Source organism: Rattus norvegicus, chromosome 11 (assembly GCF_036323735.1).
Source record: "Rattus norvegicus strain BN/NHsdMcwi chromosome 11, GRCr8, whole genome shotgun sequence".
Classification (NCBI taxonomy): domain Eukaryota; kingdom Metazoa; phylum Chordata; class Mammalia; order Rodentia; family Muridae; genus Rattus; species Rattus norvegicus.
The window spans coordinates 77,381,685-77,406,165 of NC_086029.1; the positions used below are offsets into that span (position 1 = coordinate 77,381,685).

The 24,481-nt window shown below is 43.3% G+C and overlaps 1 protein-coding gene across 13 annotated transcripts in view; it reads right to left on the reverse strand.

Moving 5' to 3' along the window:
• Golgb1 (golgin B1) overlaps nt 1–24,481 on the reverse strand; it is a 57,593-nt gene extending 33,112 nt beyond the window's left edge. For 2 of the 13 annotated variants that reach the window (XM_006248379.5, XM_008768703.4), the window contains exons 1-10: nt 24,226–24,481; nt 14,270–14,421; nt 12,845–12,939; nt 11,728–11,880; nt 11,422–11,571; nt 9,488–9,616; nt 6,575–6,700; nt 4,636–4,758; nt 3,092–3,205; nt 758–1,139 (exon numbers count right to left, since the gene is read on the reverse strand). In XM_006248379.5, coding sequence (XP_006248441.1) covers nt 758–1,139; nt 3,092–3,205; nt 4,636–4,758; nt 6,575–6,700; nt 9,488–9,616; nt 11,422–11,571; nt 11,728–11,880; nt 12,845–12,937 — 1,270 coding nt within the window. In that variant the 5' untranslated portion in view covers nt 12,938–12,939; nt 14,270–14,421; nt 24,226–24,481. Of the gene's footprint in view, nt 1–757; nt 1,140–3,091; nt 3,206–3,532; nt 3,557–4,635; nt 4,759–6,574; nt 6,701–9,487; nt 9,617–11,421; nt 11,572–11,727; nt 11,881–12,844; nt 12,940–14,229; nt 14,422–24,225 lie in introns of those variants that run through there. The other 11 variants (XM_008768700.4, XM_008768699.4, XM_063270267.1 and 8 more) reach the window with 11 other exon arrangements.

Below are 24,481 nucleotides of genomic sequence, written 5' to 3' on the forward strand. Positions count from 1 at the left end.
AAGGGGACAATGGGCTCAGATATTCCCCTTTCCTTCATGATGCCCTCTAGACTTTCTGGCTGAAAACCGACCTTGTGGTACTTGCTTGTTACTTCTTCCTAAACTCTTTCCGAGGGTGTGTACATTTCCATCTGTCAGAACCGCACAGACACTCTAAAGTCTGGTGAAATGGACTACTGGAGTTCAGGAAGCTGCACTTTTTTATAAACTCCCAAAATGGCAAACCTTAGAGTCATTTTCAACTTTAGCCCAGGCTGGCCTCGAACTCGTGATCCTCCTGCCTCTGCCTCTTTCAGCAAATCCTACCGGTGTGCGCCACCACAACCGGCTATTTTCAACTTTAATAAAATATTTTAAAATGTTTCTTAAAACTTGTTTAGAGAACAAAAGTTTTCTTCAAAAGGAATTTCTTACCTACAATAAAAGCAAGAAGATACGCCTTTAGACTCACGGACGACTTCTGGTAATTTAGTCTGCATATCTAAAGGAGGCCTGACATTTTCAGAAACACATTCCATTCTGCTCAGGTCAGGCACGGAGGTCTTCTGAGAGTTGTGTTTTACACATGACTCCTCAGTGCACAGACCGTGGCTGAGCGGTGTTTAGTTCTGAGCCCACAATCTTAAGTGACTTATGACTTGAGAGGCAGCAGGAGGAGACCAGGCCAGAGGAGGTGCCTGCCGCTAACAGAGCCCTGAAGGTAGGAGGTACGACCCACTAAGGGGCTGGAGGGCGGCTTCAAAAGCCACACACTGACCTTCCAGCTGCTGCAGGGCCTGGGCTGACTTGGCAGCCTGTTCCTGCTGCTCCTGAAGCAGCTTGGAGTTTTCCTCCTTCAGAGCGTCACAGGCAGACTGCAGCTCCTGCTCGTTCTTCTGAAGAAGCGAAATGCAAGCTGTCTTCTCCTCCATTTCTGTCTCATGTCTTTGCTGGAGAGTACCGTACTGCATCTCCAGCTCAGCCTGGGCTTGGCCTGCTCGCTCCAACTGTCCCTGAAGCTGATACAGCTCTTCCTTCCTCTCTGCCATTTCGAGTTCTACCTTTTCCATCAGGATCTTGGACTCCTGTCTTTCTGCTTCCATGGTATTCCTTAAAGTACTGTGTTCAGCCTCCAACAGCTGCAACTGCTGTGAAAGATCCTAAAAAAAGCAACACACCAGGTGTCAGGGTCCACAACAGCTGTCCTCTCATCCAGGGAGCACACGGATGCACTCCTAGGAGCCACACTGGACCTGTGGAGTAGTAGCAAAGATCCTCCATGTTTGCTTTCCAGATACTCTGGACCGTTGGCAGTCGTATTTGCCTTGCACAGGTATGTTTTCATTCGTGCCTCTCTTATGTTAGCTAAAAGCTCCCCGAGGGACCGGGGCACGCTGTCTCATCCTTACGCGTCTGTGGCACCAGCACAGTCTCTGGCAAGGTGGACTCAACTGACAGTGGATAAATCAGTCTATAGTCTGACCTGGGAGGAGCTCAGGGATCAGGCAGGGAGGTAGGCTGAGCATGCATCACACAGCAGCACAGAGAAGGATGGACTAGAGTGACCTTCCTTTAAAGACGGACAAATGGTCTAAAACTTAAAAGTAAGCAATGAGCCAGGCAAGGAGGTGGGAAAAATGGAACTTCAGGCAGAGCGCTAAGGAAGAAACCTGACTACTGACTGCCAAGGTAGTTGGAGTTGGTATTGAGAAAAAGTCAAGTGAGGAGAGTGGAGTCTAGAATTAAAAGATGAAATCAGCAGAATTGATAATTAATTGTACAGGTTAAAGAATACAAAAAAAAAAGTTTGAGTTTTATCTTTTGACTGAATAACCCATTAAAAAAAAAAAAAACAAAACCAAACAACCCAATCAAAAAATGGGGTATAGAACTAAATAGAGAATTCACAACAGAGGAATATCGAAAGGCTGAGAAGTACCTAAAGAAATGTTCAAAGTCAGTGAATAGAGAAATGCAAATCAAAACGACCCTGAGATTCTACCTTACACCAATCATAATGGCTAAGATCAAAAACTCAGGTGACAACACACGTTGTCGAGGATGTGGAGAAAGAGGAACACTCCTCCATTGTTGGTGGGATTTCAAACTGGTACAACCACTCTGGAAATCAATTTGGAGGTTCCTCAGAAAATTGGAAATATATCTACCTAAAGACGCTTGGGAATATACCCAAAAGATGCCCTACCATGCCACAGGGGCACATACTCCACTATGTTTATAGCAGCCTTATTTGTGACAGTCAGAAGCTGGAAACAAACCAGATGTCCCACAACAGAAGAATGGATACAGAAAATGTGGTTCATTTACACAATGGAATATTACTTAGCCATTAAGAACAAGGACATTCTGAGTTTTGCAGGCAAATAGAAAATATCACCCTGAGTGAGGTAAGTCAGACCCTAAAGGACATGCATGGTATGTACTTGCTAATAAGTGGTTATCACCCCCACCCCCTGCAAAATACAGAATACTCAAGATACAGTCCACAGAACTCAAAAAAGGTCAACAAGCAGAAGGGCACAAATGATGATGCCTCAGTCCCACTTGGGAGGGAGAAGAAAGCAGCCTCAAGGAAGGATGGAGGGAGGGGCTGGAGAGGGAAAGGGGAGTGGGGTGGGGTATGATCAGGTATTGGGAGGGGGAAAAGGACTGAAGCCCTGAGGGCCAGCAGAAAGAATGGAAAAAGGCAACCTCAGGAGGTAGGAGGTTGGGAGGACCCTCCGGAATGCACCAGAGACCTGGGAGGTAAGAGACTCTCAGGACTCAAAGCAGGGGACCCTAGATGAAATGGTATACGTGAGTAGAGAGAACTTGTAGAGCCCACCTCCAGCATCAAGTGAGGGATGGGGTTGTTACCCACAGTCAAACTCTGACCCATAATTCTTCCTGTCTGAAAGAACTACGAGGATGGAAATGGAGAAGAGCCTGAGGAAAAGAAGGTCCAGCAACAGGCCCACTGTGTCACCAGCACTTAAGCACAGATGGCACCAACCCTCTGCAGGCTCATAGGCTTTCATCCTGCTGTCCAACAACCTGGTGTGCAAATGGACCCCGCCCCTGGCAGGCAGTAGGTAGAAAGCACAGATGAGACCTGGTTCCTCTGTTCTGCAGAAGTCAGCTCCTTCTGTAGCAGGTCCACAACCTGAGCTCGGCCCAGCAAGGCTTCTTCGTGTTCCTCAAGCTTCCTCTGCATCACCCTCAATTTCTGGAAAGAAAACATTTTAGGCATAATTACAGATAAGTAAGACAATTATTTGCCTACCTTTCAAAATGTCACATGTACCTGTAAGGCTATTTTCAGAGACGGAAAACAAGAAATTAAAGAGTGGAGTAGATACCAGGATGCTAAGGCCCATCCAAAAGCGAGAGAATCTCCAAGAAGCCTTCTCCAGAGTGACAACAACTAAACCCAATCGCAAGCAAGGCCTTGAGTCAGGGCCCCTGAAATACTTAAGATAAAGCGACACACACTCTCAAAGTTCTCTAGTTTCTGTCCAGTCCCTAAATAGCATAGGTAACATGCATGTCTTACCTATAAAAGAGAGCAATCTGTATATGCAAAAACCATTTCTCTTCTGTTTTCAATCACAGGATAGGCACTTGAAAAATACCCATTGGATAAAGAAATCAGTATGTTCAGTCAATATTCTATTTTTCAAAGCAGTGTACTCTGAAGCTCCATGTGGTTGTACATTCTGAAAGACTGCTTAGAACTTGTAACAAGTTTTCACTCAAGAACAAACACATGAGAGGCTGCAAAGGAAGGCACAGTAGGCGAAGTCCTTGGGAAGGTCTTTTTGTTCTACCCCCAGAATCCATATAAAAACCCAGGCCAGACAGAACAAGCCTGCAATCCCAGCTCTGAGGAGGTGGGAACAGGGTTCCTAAGGCTTGGGAGCCAGGCAGACCAGCCTAGCCTAATTAGTGAGCTAGGCCAATGAGAGACCCCATCTCAGAGCGGGGAAAACATCAAGGCAAGCGGCTCCTTAGGAAAGAATGACATCCAAAGTTGTCCTCTGATCTCCATACAAATGTACTTGTGTGCATGCACATGTGTGTACATAAACATGCACCTGCACATACACAAACATACATCAAACACAGATCAAAGTGCCACTAAAGCGTCTCTCATTACTACACGGTTCTACATTCTAAATACAAACAATGTGAGTTAGTACACGAGAAACTCCAAAATAATGAAGTCAATTTTCAGTATCTACTCAATGAACTTAAAAAATACTTAAAAAAGACTTTGTTGCTTCAAACTCATTTTTCTCTCTTTTTTTAAACTACAAAACTGACTTCATCAATTTGAAGCTTTGGATCAGGCTTAGAGCATGAATGGTGTAAATGAGCAAATGAAATAGAAGCCAGCCCACTGCTCGCCCCACATAGATCCCCACGCAGGCTCAGTTTTAAAGCTCCAAGCTCCAACCAGATAAGGAAAAAGTGAAAGTAAGGTCAGGACCCAAAAAACGACAGGCAACAAAAGACAGGGCACCAATAAGAAGCCAAGGATTGCATGGCGGCTGCGTGGAGGGTCGAGGGGAAGGGCAGTGGCTGGCAAGTGGCTGTGAAGTCTTGATTAAATGTTAACCAAAATGACAGTCATTCTACGGAGTTTGAGCAACACACCTGTTGCACCTCTGTTTCCACATCTGACTGGGTTACTAACTGAAGGAGTTCATCTTCGTGGAGACGGACCTGTGTCTCAAAGCGGGCGTCTTTCTCTCGGACCACCTGCTGCATGGAACTCAACTGAAGACACACACCAGAGAAACTATACAAGTTACACTCCAGAGTATTTCACAGACAGCCCCTACAGCCTACTCTGCAATGGCGGGCACTCAGCACAGACAGAGAGCGGTTCCTAAACTCAGCTCTGAATGGCAAGGGCGAGGATGTTGGGAGAGCAAGAGGCCCAGCAGCAACTTCCAGAGACAAGAGAAAGCCTGCTGTCAGACTCAATCAACTCTGTGTAAGTTTAACAGAGATTTCATGGTTACTAATGCCTTAAATATTCAAGAGTTGTTTTTGTTTTAATTCTAAAAAGATCTCAAAATCAAGCCTACAAGTGAAGTTAGATTCTGTTAACCCCTGGAACTTCTTTCAGTGTCAGACTCAGGTTCAAAGACAGCCTCAGAACCTCAGAGAGCAACTAAAGCTCACACATATTCAAGATATTCTACAGGTGGAAATACACATTTTTTGGTATGGTTTTCAAGGATTTGCTTTGAGTAAAGAATTGGGTGTGCTCGCCAAGGCACGGCACCTACCAAGCTGTGTCCAGCTGCCATGTCTTGCAGGCTTCTCCTTAATGTACTGCATTTTTCTTCTCTGCCTTTTCCAACTCTTCTCCTGCCTCAAGAACACCCCTTGTCTAGAGAATTACCTATCTCTTGGCATTTGTTTAAACCCCATCCTTTCCATGTAAGTTTCTATAACTGCCATGCTCACAAAACACTTTCTCTCAACACACTTTGATGCCAGTGTTACTTTTATCATTTTTATTTTTTGAGACAGGGTCTCACTGTGCAGCCCAGGCTGGCCTAGAACTTACCATGTGGCTGACACTGGTCTCAAACTCATGAACTATAGCCTTCTGAATGCTAGAGTAATGGCTTGAGCCACCATGCTTGGCCTTCGGCATTTTATTTGGAGTAGCTTGCTCCACGATGGATCCGTTAACATATTCGGATCTCTTTGGTGCTTTTATTTCAAGCAACTTAAAAATGCATAACATTTCCCCCTCCTACACTGTATGTAGTGCTGCACATTAAAACCCAACAGAGTTAAAAGGATAAACTTATCAATTTCTGGGTATATGATTCTTAATGTGTATACTAGTCGCCCATTCCTAGATAGAAGACACCTCTGTTATCAATGTATCGGATAGATAAAATCAGCTATGTGCTCCATTGAAGACCCTCCAGGGATAAAAAATGTGTCATGATCCGAAAGCATTCTCAAAGAACTATGAGGTAGGTTGTCAGACAGGAAATCGAGAAAAAACAGAGCTGAGGGTGCCAGTGCAAACTGGCTGGCTCTCCCTCAGAAATGAGTATGAAGAAGAATGGTACATCCTAGAGCCATTAGCAGGGAATTCCAGACCCTTTACCATTTCTTTATTCACGCTCACTAAGTAACTGAAAGCTAGGATGTATCTTCCTAACAAGATTTGAATTTATGGAAAGAACAGAGCTAATGACTTGTATTTCTTTTCCTTTATCTATCCGTCTCTTTTGAATTCAGCACAAGCCCACTCCTAACACCCAAGCTCTGTGTTATTAAAATGGAGCACCTGGAACTGAGACCCAACCAGTCATTCATAAGCTATGGTAAGTTCATCAACAGAAGCAGTGTTTTTGAGAGGTCCTGGTGTTCCCTGTTACGATGCAATCACTCACCATATACTTACCACACTTCTAAGTCATCCACACCCTCCTAGTGTCACACCCCACCTCCCATGCTTTCATCTACCAAGCTCTGAAAAGTGACGGCTGGGACCGACTTGCCATGCCTAACACTCTGGTTCTCGGGATACTGTTCTCTAGTGAAGGTGCCATTGTCCTACCTGGGCAGCTTGCTCTGCCTGTGTCTGGCTGAGCTGCGTTTGCAAAGCGCCGATGAGTTCCTCCTTCTCTTGGAGCTTCTGCCTCATCAGGACGAAGTCCTCCATCTCCGCAGAACTCTTATCCAACTAGAGGGGGAAATATTCACTTAAGCAAAGGGGTTGGCAGTCTTAGTTCTTTGACTTTCTCATCTGTCTTGAATACCTACTGTACTTTCTTCTAATTTCTACTTTAACACAAAAAAGAATTTCATATACTAGTTTTTAAAATATTGAATTCCTAAACTTTGTCAGAAGAAGATAGAAGCAATAGCAGCACTGGTTTTAATGCCTTTGAATGCTCACACAGGAAAGAGACAGACCAACTAGACAGCGAGCGTAGTAACGTGGACAATACTGACAATGTAAGCAGGAAGTTAGTTACACACAAGTTCAGGACAAACCATGCAAATATGGATTTGCTTGGCATTTGAGACTGTATGCGAGCAAGGGGATAGAGGCAGAGCGATATCCGATGGCCTGGGGAATAGGAAAAGTCCAAAGCAGCCAAGAAGTATTTGTTGGAACCCAGGGCAGCCAGCATCAGGAGAGCAGCAGCACTTCCATTCTTTGGCCATGGGTAAATGCAGGGCTTCTATAGAAAAATGAAGAGGGCAGGGCTAATCTAGACCCTCTGATGTGTCTCAAACCTGAGCCACAGGCTCTACTGTTAGAGGCAGACATGCAAACACTTAGAAGAAACTGTGAGGAGTGACATGAAGATGAAGAGGTCAAGCCTGGGCTCCAGAGACAGCCGCTGGCAGAGTCTGCCCTGCACGGTCAAGCCTGGGCTCCAGCTCCAGCACTAGGGAAAATAGCTGAGCACAGCGGTGAGTACCTGGGATTTCACAGACAGAGGGCCGAGATGGGAAGACTGAAAGTTCAAGACAGGCCTGGGCTACAGGATGAGACCCAAGTCAAAACACAAAGCGGAACAGAGGTAATGCAGAGAAAAACGGGGACCTGCGTGACTATGCTGCACAATTTCTATCAACCAACCACGTGAGGCTACAGAAGTCTTGCGACGTGATGCCTCCCAAAGTATTTCATTTTAATATTCCTTAACTAAAATTTAAAGTTGAATTATAAATCAATTTTTATTAGATACAGTTACATTTTGGTCTGACTACATGACTTTTTCTGTTATATCAGATGAGATTTAAAAAGTTTAAGACAATGTCTATGTAATGTGTGTGCTTGCATGAGTTTCTATGTCCTACAGGTATACAGATGCCCGCGGAGGTCAGTGGGCATCGATCAGACCCTCAGCTGGCTGTAGCTTCCTGATGCAGATGCTGGGGACCTAACCTAGGTCCCCTACAAGAGCAGTTAAAAGTGCTCTTAACCACCAAGCCATCTCCCAGTCCCTTGACTGAGGTTTTGCAAAGGCAGTGTGTGTGCAATGACCAGTGTATATACACTTCATGTCAAGTCGATTCAGTTTGAATGATTTTGTTTTGCTGCACTTGTACGTAATATGGTAATGTGTTAATTTGAATATGCAGACAGTATGAGTAACAAGATAAACAAGAATAAAATATAAAGTTAATTCTTTTAATTAAAATTGAATGCTTTTTCTAATTCAAAAGTATACAGTTTGAAGTTCAAAATGAAGGCAGACCAGTAAATTACAATTCATTGCTTTTGTATTGCTAAGCAGTGTTTCCCCGCAGACATTCCTCAGTTTGTTATGGACAGTGGGTTGACTCCAGTGTCCGGCTATGCCTGCTGCACCCTGCTGATGCAGATCAGAGTGAAGGTGGGAGGAGGCAGGCCACAAGTCGGAGAAAGCTAGCTCCCAGATATTTGAGTACAAAACCACAAAACAGAAGTCTATGAATTTTTTTTCCCTAAAGCAAATCTAGAAAAACAAATTTCACACAAAAACACGAGTAGAAAGGGATCCAGTCGAAATACCCGATGAGATCGGTGCACGAGAAGGGTTAGAGACAGCTCAGTGGTTAGGAGCACTTGTTGCTCTTGCAGCAGACACAGGCTTGGTTCCCACAGCCATCGCTAAGTCTAGCTCCAGGGATCTGGTGTCCTCTGCTGACCTCCACAGGCACTAAGCAGCACGCAGTGCATGCGTGGGGGCAAAGCATTCCCATACAAGATAGGGCGAGTAATTGTGAGGTAGCATTAAAAAGCCAGACATGGCAAAATCAGAATTAGACAAGTTCAAAAAAGCAGTAATTCATCAGGAAATTGATATAAAAGAAACTCATTGTAGAAGAGAAAACAAAACACAAAACAGAATATCTTGAGTTAAAAAAGAAAAAATAAATCTAGAGAATAATAAAAAATAAAATAAATAATAATAATAATAATAATAATAATAAAAATAACTGATAAAAATAATAAATACTGAAGAAAAAGACCAAACACAAAAGTTAACAGAAACTGAAGCCTTCAAAGAAAACCCGGAAGCAATGGGGCAGAGCAGAGCTAATCACGTGCTGAGTGTGTATAAAAGCCAGCAGGAGCACCTCACACCACTGTATTACTAGACTTAGAAGGAAGGGAGGAAGGAGGGAGGGGCAGGCAGGGAGGGCTGATTGATGGGAGATAGTTACTGACTGTGTAAAAAGAGGCATTTACAAAAGAATAAAAAAAAACAGAACTCAAAGGCTATTCTTTGTCCTTCAAGAAATATATTTAAATGTATGTAAATTAATTTTAAATATAACAGTTTGTGCATGTTATATATTATTAAGTATTGGTTACTACCTACTGTAATTTTTTTCAAACTGTAATGTTAAGGTGTACAAAATAAAACAATATTGATATATCCTTTAAAAAAAAGACGCATTACCATACATGTACCCGTTGGCCATTAGTGACTTGTAACTTAATCATGACGAGGTGACTCACTCCTACCTGGGAGGCTTGTTCTGACTGCGCCTGGTCCAGCTGGGCTTGCAAATTGCTAATTAATTTCTCCTTCTCCTGGAGTTCATGTTTTATTTTTTCTACCTCCATCTCCTCTTCTGTTGAACTCTTATCATGCTGAAAAATGTGATAAGGTCACTTACTTAAAAGCTGTAATTGGGGCTGGGGATTTAGCTCAGTGGTAGAGCGCTTACCTAGGAAGCGCAAGGCCCTGGGTTCGGTCCCCAGCTCCGAAAAAAAGAAAAAAGAAAAAAAAAAAAAAAAAAGAAAAGCTGTAATTCATACATATTTCATCTTTTACACTACTGGTCCTTTGGAGACATTTAATTGCAGTTTCATTAATGGGACAGGAGCACTCAGGAGGTAGGAGCAGGAGGATCTGAGTTAGAAGGCAGCCTGATCTAGACAGCCAGGACACCGTAGAGAAACCTGTCTGAAACAGAACCAGTGACAGGAACAAGGCAAAAACTAACAAAAAACAATGGATTTCGGGCTGAAAAGAGCTCAGTTTCAGTCTATGAGGACTAGGGCTTTGGATCCCAGAGCCACATGACAAGCCAAGGTCCCACAAATACCTGTGATTTCAGCTTCAAGGGATTTGACACTTTCTTCTTGCCTCTTATCTGTCTTCTCTCTCCCCCTCCCGGTGCTCCCCCTACCTCCACACTAAGTATACCACAGTTAACGGGTTGCTGGGACTGACTGGGACTAACTGGACATCATTTATTTAATGGGGAGAGGAAATGAAGGTGTAAGAAGCTGACACATTAAGGCCTGAGGGCTAAGGAAGAAGTGAGCTGAAATGAAAAGCAGAGCGTAACATAATTTAAAAAGCATGACTCCAGGGAGGTTTGACAACCTGGACAAACATGGATAGGAAGGAGTCAGGGCCTGCCACCACAGCCAGGGGAAGAGTTACCATAGGAACCATAAAGGAGGAAAAGAATCAACTTTGGGATGCTAAACAATTCTACTCTGTTTCTCCTCCTCCTTGGGCTCCTGCTGTACCATGGCCTAAGTCTAGAGCCTCAGACACTTGGCATAGCTGTTCTTCCGCTGAGCTAAATCCCTGTGCAAACAAGGAAAGGTAGTGTCCTTTGAGCACTAGTCCCCGCCCAGCAAGGCTAAGCCAAGGGCCCTCAGGGGCTGTGACTCCAAAGCTGAAGCCCTTGCTCCCACCCCATGAAGTAACATTTCTGAGAGTAACAGTATAGTAGTCAGAGACTGCAACAGACAGATTAAGGAAATAAAACGATGTCCCTTGCAGGGTGGGCTAGGCTGACTTGTAACCAGTGTGCAGTGAGTGACACACTTGCCTCAGAATAATTTGCACAAATGCTCCAAAAAACTGATGTTTGCTGTTCTCTAAGTAGATACCCGAATGTGACTCTGGAGGGCAAGCTGAAGAGAATGTGCCCTGAGCAACACCATGCTTCTCTAAGGCCGGCCTTCCTTGGTCCCACATTGCTCTGCGCTGACAGCCATAAACTAGGGAGTCTCTTTACAGGGAGACCAGGATGATCCAGGCAAGTTAGCCATAGTTCATGCAACATCAATCTATCATTATTTGCTTAGGAATAGAAACTAATCTATATTAGTTAAGGAATGAAAGGATTTGGGGGCAGGACCAATAATCAAACTCATCCAAGCAGCACGGGCTTCTTCTCCTCTCTGTCCATATCAGTACTCTTCGGGACTTACTTATTCCAGTCAGCCCTTTAAAATTCTGAGGGTCTGGGTTAACAGCTCAACCTCACACTTGGGTAGGCCCTTGCTCTGCCCACATGACCTCCAGTCAGGGCGAACTACAAGAAAGGGCGGCATTCTCGCTGTTATCGCTTCACATCACAGCTGTTTGCGCTGTGTGCAGACAGGCTCCATTGGAGCTCAGGACGCGCCATGTTTGCAGCCTGTCCTCATACCTTGGAGAGCTCCTCTGCCTGCACTTCTGGAGGCGAGGCAGCTCCTCCTTGTGTCTTCAATTCTTCTATTTGTTTGTTCAAGGACGTGATCTTGGCCTTTGCATGAAGTTTTATTTTTTTAATTTTGCTTTCAGCTCCTTTTTTTTCTTCCTGTCATCGGACAACAAAGACAATAAATGTGAATTTATTACCTAGCACACAGCTCGTTTAAGGCGGGCAGTTAAGCTCTGCATAGAGAAGAACCAGCTTCTCTAAGCCAATGCCCGGTCCTCTCCAGTGCTTGGCAAGCGGCCTGGACGACGGTACCTGCAGAGCTTCGTCCTTTTGCTGGAGCTGAGCATCCTGCTTACTGATGATATCCTTTAGCTCCAGCACTAACTTCTCTGCATCAGCCAGGCGATCCAGAACGTCCTTTTGGGTACTATTATTCAATTCCATGGCAGAACCCTGGGGTAATTCCTAATATTTAGACAAAAACAAACAAACAAAACAATGCTCAGGGACAACTACCCTCAGAAATTCCCACGACCTCGCCTTGTCTTTTGCCCAGCTCCTCTCTTTAGAAACCGAGTTCTACCTAATCTAATAACAGCCATCTTAAGCATTACTATCCTAATTTTATCAAAGAAGAAAACAAAGGAAGGTGAGGATGACACACTATGTAATGCAGGAAGCCAACACTTAAAATTAAAGCTGAGCTACGGACTAGGGTGTGGCTTAGCTGAGGGGAAGGCCTTGTGTAACTGCACTAAGGCCTGCCTTCAACTCCCAGCATTCCACCAACCAGCGTGGCAGCACACACCTACGATCCCAACATGCAGAGGCACAGGCTGGAAGATCAGGAGTCTAAGGCCATCTTTGGACACAGCAAGTTTGAAGCCAGCCTGGGATACATGAGACCCTGTCTCAAACAAAATAAACAAAGGAAATAAAAATGAAAGATTAAAAAACAAAACAAACAAACAAACAACAACAAAAAAAACCCAACAAGCTTTCCTTAACCATTTGCCTTTCAAAAAGCTAATGGACTTCTAATTCCTTAAGAGTCAGAAAACACAATGTAAACTACGAGAAAGTAGAAAGTGAGTTTATAGAAGTAAATAGATGTTTTCTTTACTCCTTTCCCCTGAAACAGGAGTCACGTCCCAAGGAGGGAGACGAGGACGAGGACTTGAGACAGAGCCATCCTAAACAGGCTAAGCAGACAGCAGAGCCTTCCCTCTAGATTTGTTTTTATCCTCACAGCGGTCTGTCTGACAATGACAGGAGAGGTTCATTTACAGTTTCAATTCTGTCTGTTGGTGAGCGTCCTCACTCTGCTTGGCACGAGGGAGGCTGCTGACACTCCTCTAGCTTAAGCTACGCTCCTCAGAAGAGCACAGAATGTGAGTCCCATCAGTGTGGATGTGACAGAGCTACTCACAGCTTCCGAGGAAGTCATTGTAGTCCAGCCAGTGTAATCTCCTGATAATTCATGCAAAACATTATTTGCTAATCCCGATAATCGGCTCAGCATCTCTGCAGGTGAAACAGAGAAGAAAACGCAAGGATCGGTGGAGGCAGACACAGGCTGCTAGAGCATAAGCAGAGCAGATCGGTGCTGCTGGATGCTGGTACCCATGTCATCTATGTGAAACAAGGCAACTGTGACTGGGGACACGCTAAATGCAGTGTGCAGCCAGGCAGTGTGCACGGTGCAGACACACCCTGGCCTGCACAGATCCCATATTATAAGCCCCATCACTAGGATCAATATGAGAAATAAAATGCAAGAAGATAACCCTTAACTACAAGGACATAATGGTCAAGTACATTGTAAAGACTATCTTTAAAGCTTTTCCTTTCATCATAGTTCCGTTTATGAGCAAAAATCTTAAGTTTTCCTTCATCCAGATTTATACTTTTCAGATTTTTCAACTAAACGCCAAGGTTCAGAGAAATTTCCCTCTTCATGTGTCCTGGGCTCACACTCTTTGATGTAGCTTTCCTGACAAACCCTGTGATTTCAGTGACATCCCTCTCAGAATAGACTGTAAATCTTTACATTAGTGAGCAGCTGAAAGCAGTATTCCATGCTGTTCTGCAAGGAATCAGAAAAAGGACATCAAAAGCAACATAAGCAGAAAAAAGAGGGGGGCTAGAACAATAATCAGTAAATGGAAAATTAAAACAAAGGCAGCTCTTCGATCAGTAGAGATGAGAAAGCGTGAGCATTTTTTTAACTGACATCACAACATCAGTATTGACCTGGCAATAACAGAGAAGAGAGAATGGGGAACTTGAAATAAGAAAATACAAATACTCCTACATCCATAAATTCATAGAAAGAAGGTAAAATGAGCCAATTCCTTAGAAAGTACGAGAGAAGAGAACCTGAATACATTCCTCCCCCCCCCTCTACACACACACACACACACACACACACACACACACACACAATATGAAACTATAAGATTTTCTAGTCAAGGGACCTAGATTGGTGAGTGACCACCAATAATTAGGGATTGAACAATACCAAGTTTATATCACTTCCAGAAGATAGGAAGTGACACTTTGCAACTCATTTCACAAGGTCATCAACACAATAACATGAAAAGAGGGACAATATTATGGAAAAGACAAGTTACTACAGGCCAACAGTCCACATGCTCATAACAAAAGCTATAAGTTCTTGAACAAAATATAAGCCAATCAAACATAGCAAGACATAAAAAGCTCCTGCTTGAAAAATGGCAGGTTACTCAGAGAAGATGCAAGGCAGCGACAGGAAGAGCTGGGAAAAAATGGGTCACATGACAAGGAGCCGACCTGAAGGAGCGCTCCATGGGCACGGAGAAAAATGACTCACAGTGGGGTCTGCAGAGTTGGTCAGAGGTTAAGAGCACCAGCTGCTCTTCCAGAGGGCCTAGGGTTCGCCTCTCAGTATCCACGTGGCTGCTCACAACCGTCCGTAACTCTAGTCCTAGAGGATCTGATGTCCTTTTCTGACCTCTTCAAGCACTACATCCAGTTGGTGTACAGACAAACATGTAGGCAAAATGTGCACAATTTAAAAATGAACACATATTTAAACAATATTAAAAATTCACAGGATAAGTTAATCAAAGCCATAGAGAGAAATGTAATTCAAATAAAAATGTACCTATTTACATTTACAAATACATATATTAAAATAAAAGAAACAAATTGCCTTACACAATAATACCAAAGTATTGACACGACAATATCCCCCCTAGGAAGTAGATCTTATGTCCATCCTTACCTGTCCGCATGCCCCTGTCAACTGTCACAATAAAACATGCCCTCTGATATGATTACCTTAATCCATAACCCAAGGTTATGGCAGATACCAGGAAAACCTAAAACGGGACATTCTAAAAACACCTCTCCTATGTTTTTCAAAATAAAGGACATGAGCAAACCAAAAGCCAGGGCAAGGGAGGCCATGCTATTCCAAAACAGAACGTCAGACTGAATTTGGAACGGGAAAGAATGTCAGTGGGAAAAACAGTGGAATACAAGTGAGCTCTCCCTGTAGTTAGTTAATGGCCCTGGACTAACAGGGGTTTGAAGACCATGTAACTGTTCAGATAAGAAGACATTAGAAAAAGAACATATAATATCTCCATATTAATCTTTATAAGCTTTAAATTTTTTACATGTGTATGGGTGCTTTGCTTGTGTGTAGGTCTAGTCTATGCATCTATGTATGTGCATGCAGTACCCATGAAGGCCAGCATCCTGTCTTTGGCTCCCCTGCAGTTGTAAACTACCACATGGGTGTTGGGAACTGAGCCCAGATCCTCTCAAAGAGTAGCTGTGAAGAGCTTTGGGGGCTGCTTGGCAGGAATCTGACATTGGGCCAGGAAAAGGAAGTAGATTCCAGGCAGGAATCTGATTTTGGGTTAGAACAAAGTAGTAGGCTTTGGGTAAGAATACAACTTTGGGCTAGGACAGGAAGTTGGCTCAGGTAGCTTGGTCATCCTGATAGGTCCCTGGAAACAGTGATCATGGGACTTTGTTTATTGTCTTGCTTATTCCTATAACCTGGGATTGACCTTACTATTTGCATGTGGTTAAAATGGTATAAAAGCAGATTGGGAAAAAATAAACCCACTTCACCCTCAGAACTGGCTGGGGTCGTGCTACAGTATTGTCTAATTGTCTCTTTTCTTTTTAATCCTCACTCCAGCCCTGGAGAACCTGCTGACTGACTGAGCTGGCTTGGTCAAGCAACCAGTGCTTTTAATTACTGACCCATTTTCTCCAGCCCCTAATCTTTTAAAGTTGTAAGAAAATTAATTTGCTTTTATAACTATTATGTCACACAGTCAGAGGAATGCCATTTGACACTCCATATACTATTCTATAAGATAATATTAATTCAGTGACAGAAAAAATACTGAAATGGAACTGAAGTGTATATAGCACTAGAAACTATGGTAAACTTTATATTCTGTGTTTAAATGCCATCTGGACTTTACATGAAAAATGAAAAGTAATTTGCACCCTCCTGCTCAGAGTAATCAGGGTTAGGGTGGCCATGGTCCTCACAAAGATGCTGTTTCTTGAATCTCACAGATGTGTGAGTGGGGGAAGCAACAGAGAAGGGTAGCACAGGACACTGTATAGCTACCTACTAGTTCTAACAGCAGATCTAGTGAATGGAAGGGTAACGTGGGGCCATATACATGTACGGAGGGCCAGGTACAATCATTTGTCAGTTTCAAAATGAATCTCAACTCACCACTACACAGATTCTAAACTGCACTTCCAACTTTCTAAGCCCAACTTTCTATAGTTTTGTGAGCTGCTTTTGTTTTGTATTAGGACTGAACTGAGACCCTACACAACAAAGGCTATAGAACCACTCTACTACTGAACTATACTTCTAGGCCCCTATGCTAATTTGCTTAATTTTATTTCGTGGTGCTGAGGATTTGGGGCCTTGTGAATGCTATGCAGACAATAACATTATTCTACATTCTCAGCCCTTTATGAGAGATTTTAACAAAGGGAATGAATGTAATCATTAATGAATCTTTCAATGACATAAATATTTGCATAAATCTTCCAAAGAAAATCGTATCAGAATATACCACATCAGACAGAATCATTCCATCTCTAGAATTTACACGCCACCTTTGGGAATACACAAACCAGGCAAAACAACTGACTGATGGGCTCAAAAGATGGTTACAGGCAGGCAAGATAAATAATTGTGTGCTTCTTGGACCCCTATACAAGAACAAAGCAAGTAGATTGGTAATCTGAATAAAACACACAACCCCAAACAACAAAAGGTCCCAATTTAGTCAAGTTTCTTATCAACTCCCAAGGTGAATGCAGCAACAGTCAAAATCAACAACCATCACAAAATCAGGTTTCAGTAGTATCCATTCAAGAAGAAACAGATGGTAGCCACAGGAGGGCCACGAACCAAGAGAAGCACAAGGACTAGTTGGCATTTGTTCACTACTAAATGTGCCCGGCCAAATAAAGAAGAACGGCTGACATGAGGAGGGCCTTCCTCCTTAAGTGTTAGCTTCAGGGACCTCCCTTATCTGGGGAGATGCTCCATTATCCCAGTGGTACAAACAGGATCAAATCATATAGCTTCATATGGCCCGGTATCTATGTGGACGGTACAGTTTGGTATGGTGTGTGTGTGTGTGTGCGCGCGCGTGTGTGCTATGACTAGTAATGCACACTCAAATAGTGTGTTTCTGTTTGTTTAGATAGGGTATGCCCAGGATAGCCTTGAACTCACACTGCTTCTGCCTTGGTCTCCCAAACGCTGTGATCGCATGTTTCTTTGGCGTATTGCTAATGTAGTATGTTAACCTCAGAAAACACTGGGTAAAAACTAGGAATTACATTATAATCTTTGAAAACTTTTTACTTAAATCTATAACTACTTCTAATAGTTTTATTTGTTTTCAAAAAACAAAGAGTTAACCAGAATGAAAACAAGAATATTTAAAAGCAACCTGGTTCTCTGAAGAAAACAAAGGAAGACCAGAGAAATGGGGGAGTGTGATCCAAGAACGCTTTCCTGACACTTAAAAACACATCTGACACTCTATATTGAAATAGTTCACCAGGTACTTGAGACTATCAGTCCAAAATCACGAATCACATTGTTTAGTAAAATTATTAGATTTAAATACTCACTCCTCTCATGTCAAAGATCCAATGCCCACTAAGGCAAGGAAGTAAGATGATCACAAAACTGATTTGCAACAATACCTGGGCTAGAAAAGCTCCAGGTTTAAAATATGCAAAAAACGATGAGCCAAAGATTTCATTTCCAGCAAAAATAAACGCCACATATAAAAAGCACGGACGAGATGCTACACAGAGGCAAGAAACTCTGTAGAACATTTTCTATAAAGACTTTCCCAAAGACTCTATGGGAGAAACTTAAAGAAACCGTAATGTAGAAAGAAATTCTCATGAAGACTGGTTGTGACCATACAGTCAGGGCAGCCCAAGGAGGGGGCAGGGGACAGGCAGGATATGGTACTTGTGTGTTAATAACATATAAAACTACGGCTATTAGGAAGAATGTAAATCTATATAAAAACGACAATAACAAATAACTCTTGTAAAGTTGTCTTTAACTATCAGAGTCGTAGCCTGGGTATTATTATTCCTAGATTATTATATGTGGAATGCAGAATTAAAGCACATTAGTAATTAAGGACAGATTAATTCTATCAAGCTTTCAGTATAAGAGGACAGAGATGTACTACAGAAGAAATATATAACCCAGTTTAAAATGATCTGAAATCTGACTTGGGCACATCAGTTTATTTTGGTGTTTACCTTATATTTTTATCTTTATTTTCCTCAACTGTCTACTAAAAATGAGTTTAGTAACAGTGATAAATCTCAGTACCTACATGGCGGTCTTGTTACAAAGTAAGAGTCTAATAAGAATGCTTCCTTAGAAGTGGCTGATTCTAGTCCCATAAAGCAGGAGATATAAAATCACACAGGCATCTTAACCTGCAAGCTAGCAAGAAGCTAGCAAAGACAATTACAATCACCTGTGAACAAGTTCCCACTGGCTAAACAGAAGGCCTGAATTAACATAAGGTGAAATTGCAATAGACCAAAACCTATACGTAAATGTAAATCTGAGAGAATATAACTAGCTAGGTATCTCATCTGAACCAATGGCTGTAGAAAGCAGATAATGTAAGGGTTTATCTTGCCCTCCCCACATGAACTTTACCTCCCAAGAAGCATATAGTAGAGGAGGGAATGACACAAAACACCAGGTCTGGCAACACTTGTGTAACCCTGGCCCTGGGAAGGTAAGAAAAATCCAAGATTCACTGGGCAGCCAACAGAATCCAACTAATGAACACGGGTCCCAGTGAGAGACCCTGTCTCAAAAGAGCTAGGGCTCCTAAGGGCACCCAAAGTTGACCTCTGACCTACACACACGCACACGCGAGCACACACAGTGTGCGCCACTTCCCCACACCCCAACAAATTACTCTGAAAAGACTGCGCTAACATTTTGAAAAGCCTAATGAATGCATGCATGTATCTAGATACTGACCAGCCGTCAGCTGACAGAGCAAAGCCCAGACTGCATGGCTTCATGATGAAAGAACATAACTACCTTCTTAAGTCTTGACAAAGGATGGAAACTCAGACCATGCCACCCAGCCTGTTACCGTCTGCAGAAAATGCAGAGGTCTGAGGAACACTCTGAACTTCCTAGACAGTGTCCAACTCCACTGTCCATAGGACCTATCTTCCTCAATACACAGCGAAAGGGAAAAGACATTTATCCTTATAAACGATGGAGTGAGCAACCAAGTTATATCTGTTATGGTAACTTATGAATATCTATATGTATATATATGTATATAGAGAGATATTTCATAGCATGGTTTTCTTAATGTTTTGTTTTATAATAAGTAGTTTTTAAAAGAAAAATTCACAAATTATTAAACAATTATGCTTAAGCCATTCAGTAGGAAGTTTTCATTGATAGCTGTACAGTCAGTATGGTATATGAGGTTGGGCTTCAGGCACACAGTAGGTAGTAATCAACCCAGGGTAATTAGCATATTCATAGGGATTTTTCAGGCCTAAAGCCAGGCTTTGTTACACACCCTGACCTATCAACCCTTAATTAGTTGGCTGCCTTCCATCCCTTCCAGCTCGGACCCGACTCCATTGCAGGCCTGCCCATCCCGCGTGCACTTACTTCTCAGGGTGCCTTGCACTGTGCTGTACTACTTTTAGGATTAAGGAGAAAAAAGGCTGAAATCGCAGACTCAGGATTCCCCAATGGCTTTTAAGCCATAGGCTTTTTAAAGAAATAAATACAGCGTGTTAGGGTGTGGGCATGTGCATACATACTCACCTGAAGCACTATACCTGACACGCCTTGCACACGAACTATCATTAAAAGATGGGCTGAGTGGAGAAAACCTAGAGGTGGGTGTGAAGGGGATGGCATGGCAGAAAGGCGCCGTCCTGGAACCAAGTGACACTCTGCCAGCAGCTCCCCCACACCATGCTCCTAGGCTATCTTACCTTGTCAATGTCCGTTCCCTCATCCCAGGATGAAGAACGGTGAGGACCAGTTAAAGACAACTACTGTGAGTCCATGAACCAGAGTGTCTTCTGTAAGCGACTAAGGAGTGAAAGGCATCTCTCACACAGCTGACGCTTTGTATAGCTCAAAGCCTAGGCATCCGAGGGCACGGAAGCTAAATGGAGCAGATGGTTAACTCTCTCTGTGGCAAATATGCTTGTAAGGCCAGCAAACAGGAAAACTTGTGGTAAATTCACACAAGGAAAATGGGATTGCTGTCATTTTGTAAAGAGCCAGAGTCACAAGAGCAACTAAACAGGAAACTAAAACAGAGCTACTCATGAGGGCCGGGCTTCTACAAAACAGGCGAATAGAAACAGACTTTCCAAGTTCATGCTCGCCACACCTTCCCGGCCATAAACCCTGGCACTTATTTGAAGAGTACTGCAAAGTCAAATAAACAGCCTAGGGCTAGAGAGAAGGCGCTGTGGTCAAGTGGTTGATCTTTCAGAAACTATGCATTTGATTCCCAGCACCCACACAGTGGCTTATAGCCATTTGTAGCTCCAGTTCTGGGCACTAGACATATACTTAGTGTACAGACATACGTACAAGCAAAACAGCCATACAAATTAAATGAAAATTTAAAATAAAATGTGGACAATTTTTTTTAAGTTTTTCTCAAAGCCTTCACTGTTTGACAATTATCAATTTAAAAATATGTACCTGGTACGAAGTGTTTCACTAGGAATTATACAAATAAAGAAATAGATGGCACATCCCTCACCACGGAGACCATAGTAGAGCATGCACAGGAAAAGAAGGTTATCCTCCAGTAGCAGCAGTGTGTGCCTCTGTGTACGCTCTCTCATCCCTTTCTTTGAAATCTGAATCACATGCCCACTACTCACTGAGTGGCTCAGCTTCCTTTCATGCATTTCTGATTGGCTCTCAGTGGTTCTAATTCCTTAATTTTCAAAGTGATCTACAAACAGACTGGAGAGTTAATAGGACAACCAGAAAAATCCATATTTGAGATTAGGCTAGAACCTTTACAAGCAAAAAATAACATTTCATAATACCAAACAAACAAACAAACAAAAAACCCTGATTTTTACTTAGAAATAAATGGTACCTACAACACAGATACACACCACTCCCTACCAAGCGATGTCCCAAGCCTGTCATAGGACGCATTTTATCCTCAGGGTTTAATTCATTCTACCCAAAAATGCTACCCAGGAGATAGGATCTGTAGCTCTAATTTTAAGACAAGTAAACTAAGACACAGGGAATTTAATTTGTCCAGTAACACAAGTCCACAAGATTCTTGGCTGGTGGTGACACCCAAAAGGCACCCCCGTTTCCTGAGTGACTTCCTCAACCCATATTTTTTAATCCAAGACGAAAACAGGGATGTGTGTATTTGGGGGACACCACGTTAAATAAGCTAAAATAACAATTCACGCAAGCATACCCTCAGGTAACCTACTTTTCCACATATAGACTCACACAGACATAAGCAGGCACGGAAACAGATGTCCTCACAGTAGTGTTTGGCTGTTCGTGACTGGAAACAACCTAAATGCCCATCGGGAGAGGACTGCTAATTGTATGGGTTTTTTCTTCTAAATTCTACAAGGGAAAGCTGTAGAGCTGCCTGAAAGAGTGGGGTAGTCTTTGATATTCATGTTTACTGAAAATGTTCAATATAGATTGAATGTACCATGTAAAAATTCTTGGTTTCAGACTCTGAAATACTTTGGACTTTCGGGTATTTATAATATTTACATATAATAGAGCCATGCTGGGAGCAGGAACTAAGTTCAAACACAGAAAAGCATTTATATTCCATATATATTTTATACACAGAGACTGACAGCAATTTTACATAGTATTTTGAATAATTTGTGCATGGAGTTTCATGGCATTGAACTTTTTTTACTTATTTACTTTATGTGTGTGAGTGTTCTCTCTGCATGTACATCTGTGTGCCAGAAGAGGGCAGCAGATCCCATTACCGATGGCTGTGAGCTAAGGTGGCTGAGAGCTGAACTCAGGACTTCCTACTGTTAGCACGTGAATACTCACAATGCTTTATTTTGAGCCCTTCATGATTCAGACACTCAGGTCAGAGCTGCTGTGTAATATTAAGTGGCAAAAAGATGGACTGTGACTCGAATGGGGGTGGGGGGGGGGGTAATGCACCACTGGCAGTCAGAATACGTCTTGGGGGCAAATTATTTACAGAATTTCTGGTGCGGGAAATGGAGACACAGGTAAGTAGATAGAATTGTGCTTTATATTATACCCTTTGGTTTTGAATTTCCTTTGATCAAAGCCACATATAACTGAGCCAGGCAGAGGCAACACATGTCTTTAATGCCAGAACTTGGGAGGCAGAGGCATGGGTATCTCTGAGTTTGAGGCCAGCCTGGTCAGCCAGTCCCAGGACAGCCAGAAGTATTTGGAACTACTGAAAACAAAAACAAAAAGCAACAAATAACTGACCCTAAAATATCTAAAATAAGAAAGAGGCTTTCGCATTTTCTTCATTATTTCATAAGGTATTCTTCATTAAGGGCTGCCAACGTAGCTTAGTAACGAGTGTTTGCCTCACCTGCATAAGGCTCTGGGTTTGAGTCCCAGCCCTGAAAAGGGGGAAGAGGATTTAATGCAGCTCAGTCTAGGTTGTTACTAACAGATGGTATTTAATGAGCATCGATGTGTCACAAATAATTTATTTCTAGTAGGTAACCAAGAGAAGTTAATGGTATATTTTATAAATAAATATAGTATCAACATCTCTTTAATCCAAACGGGTTGGGGTGTTGGGAAAAAGAAGTAAACTTTAAAAGTCAATCAGAAAGTGTAGGAAAACCTTCTAGATATGTTTATTTTTAGGGAGGACTTATTACAATAGAATGGCAACCCCACCCCCAAAAATCGTGGGACTCCTTCCTTGGAAATGTTGACGATCATCTTGAGAAACCAATAGGTGTTTTTATGTGATCTTCAAACTCTGTTGTGAGCCTTGTGGGCCAGATTTGTTTTTATTTAATTCTCTTGTATTTTTGTATCTGTGGTGTATTTTCAGAGGTATCCTTACATTATCCAAATTAACATAAGATCTACTTAATGAATATACTTAGAAATATGCTCAAGACGTTTTACCTATAGCATATGCAGTTAAAAAGGTTCAGAAACTACTTCTATAGTCAAACAAGTGCAACCAGGATCAAGGAAGCATAAGCAGTGTAATCAACACACAATGCTTCAGCCAGGCAGGGCCTCCTGGAAGCAAGAGATCTAACACTTGGGTATACTTTGAACCTATGGAGTTTTTGAGTTGTCTTCAATTTTTTCCCCATGTCTACTCCAAGTCATCTCATTTTTCTAACAGAACATTCCCTGAATCTGATCTTTACGGTCAGTACGATCATCCAAACCTTATTAATTCATGTTTCTAGAAAGGCCTCCACACTTTGTTATAAACTCTTCCACAGTCGTCTTCCTCAAAATTGGAAATCTGTTCTTAAAGTGCTTGGAGAGCTTCCAACTATCTCCACAAGTTAACGTGTTTATCCATGATTTTAAATATCTGTTCTACTCTCAAAACTGTCCTCTCCCCACAGACCAACTGCGGGGCTTTAAATAAACCAGGCAAATATTTCCTCCAATTGCCCTGGGGCTCGCCCTCCTGTTCGCATTCCTGTTGCGCATCAACAAACACAGGCCACTCGGCCAAACCAAGGTTTTTTCCTCCAGAACTCCCTTCGAGGCTTCTTCCTGGATCATCTCTCCCTCATCTTCCCAACCCATCAGCAGGATCACTCCTGGGCCTCCGATCGCTCTAACAGCGACCGGGGAGCACTAACTTTGTTAAGAGGCCGAATGAGCACAGGGCTGGGGCAGGTTGCCTCCCGCGTCCCCGGCTCCGTGCCCAGGCTGGCTTCCCCAGGCCGCCCGGACACAGGGCCGTGCACGCAGGGCTGACCAGCTCGCTCGCCTCCGCTCCCCGAGAAGGAACGACCCTGCCGGCCGACTGATCGGGTGTCTGTGTCTCCGGGCCGAGTACAGCGGCGGGCACCGGGCGACCACCTAGGGTAGGCAGGTGACGGCGGCGGAGCCCGGAGGTGAGGGGCGGGGCGGCCGGCTGAGCGCCGCGTCCGTGGCTCTTGGCCCGTGGCCGCCGCAGGGCCGTTGCGGAGCTCTCCACGGAGCCTGCCGACCCCACTCACCTGTAGGTGGCCGTCCCAGACAACTCCGGACGCCCCCCGCCCAATCTAAGCCACGTCAGCTCGGGTAACCCAAGCGCAGCGCCACCACCGACGCGCCCCTGGGAGTCAGCCACTCGCTGTGAAACGGAAGGCTGGATTAAGGCGTCGACCTATCGGAGCTACGCACAGGGCGTTACCATGGAGATCAGGCACGCCTTGTTTGTAACTAACTGCGTCACAATGACAGACACCAACCAATGCCCTAAAGCCTTCCACT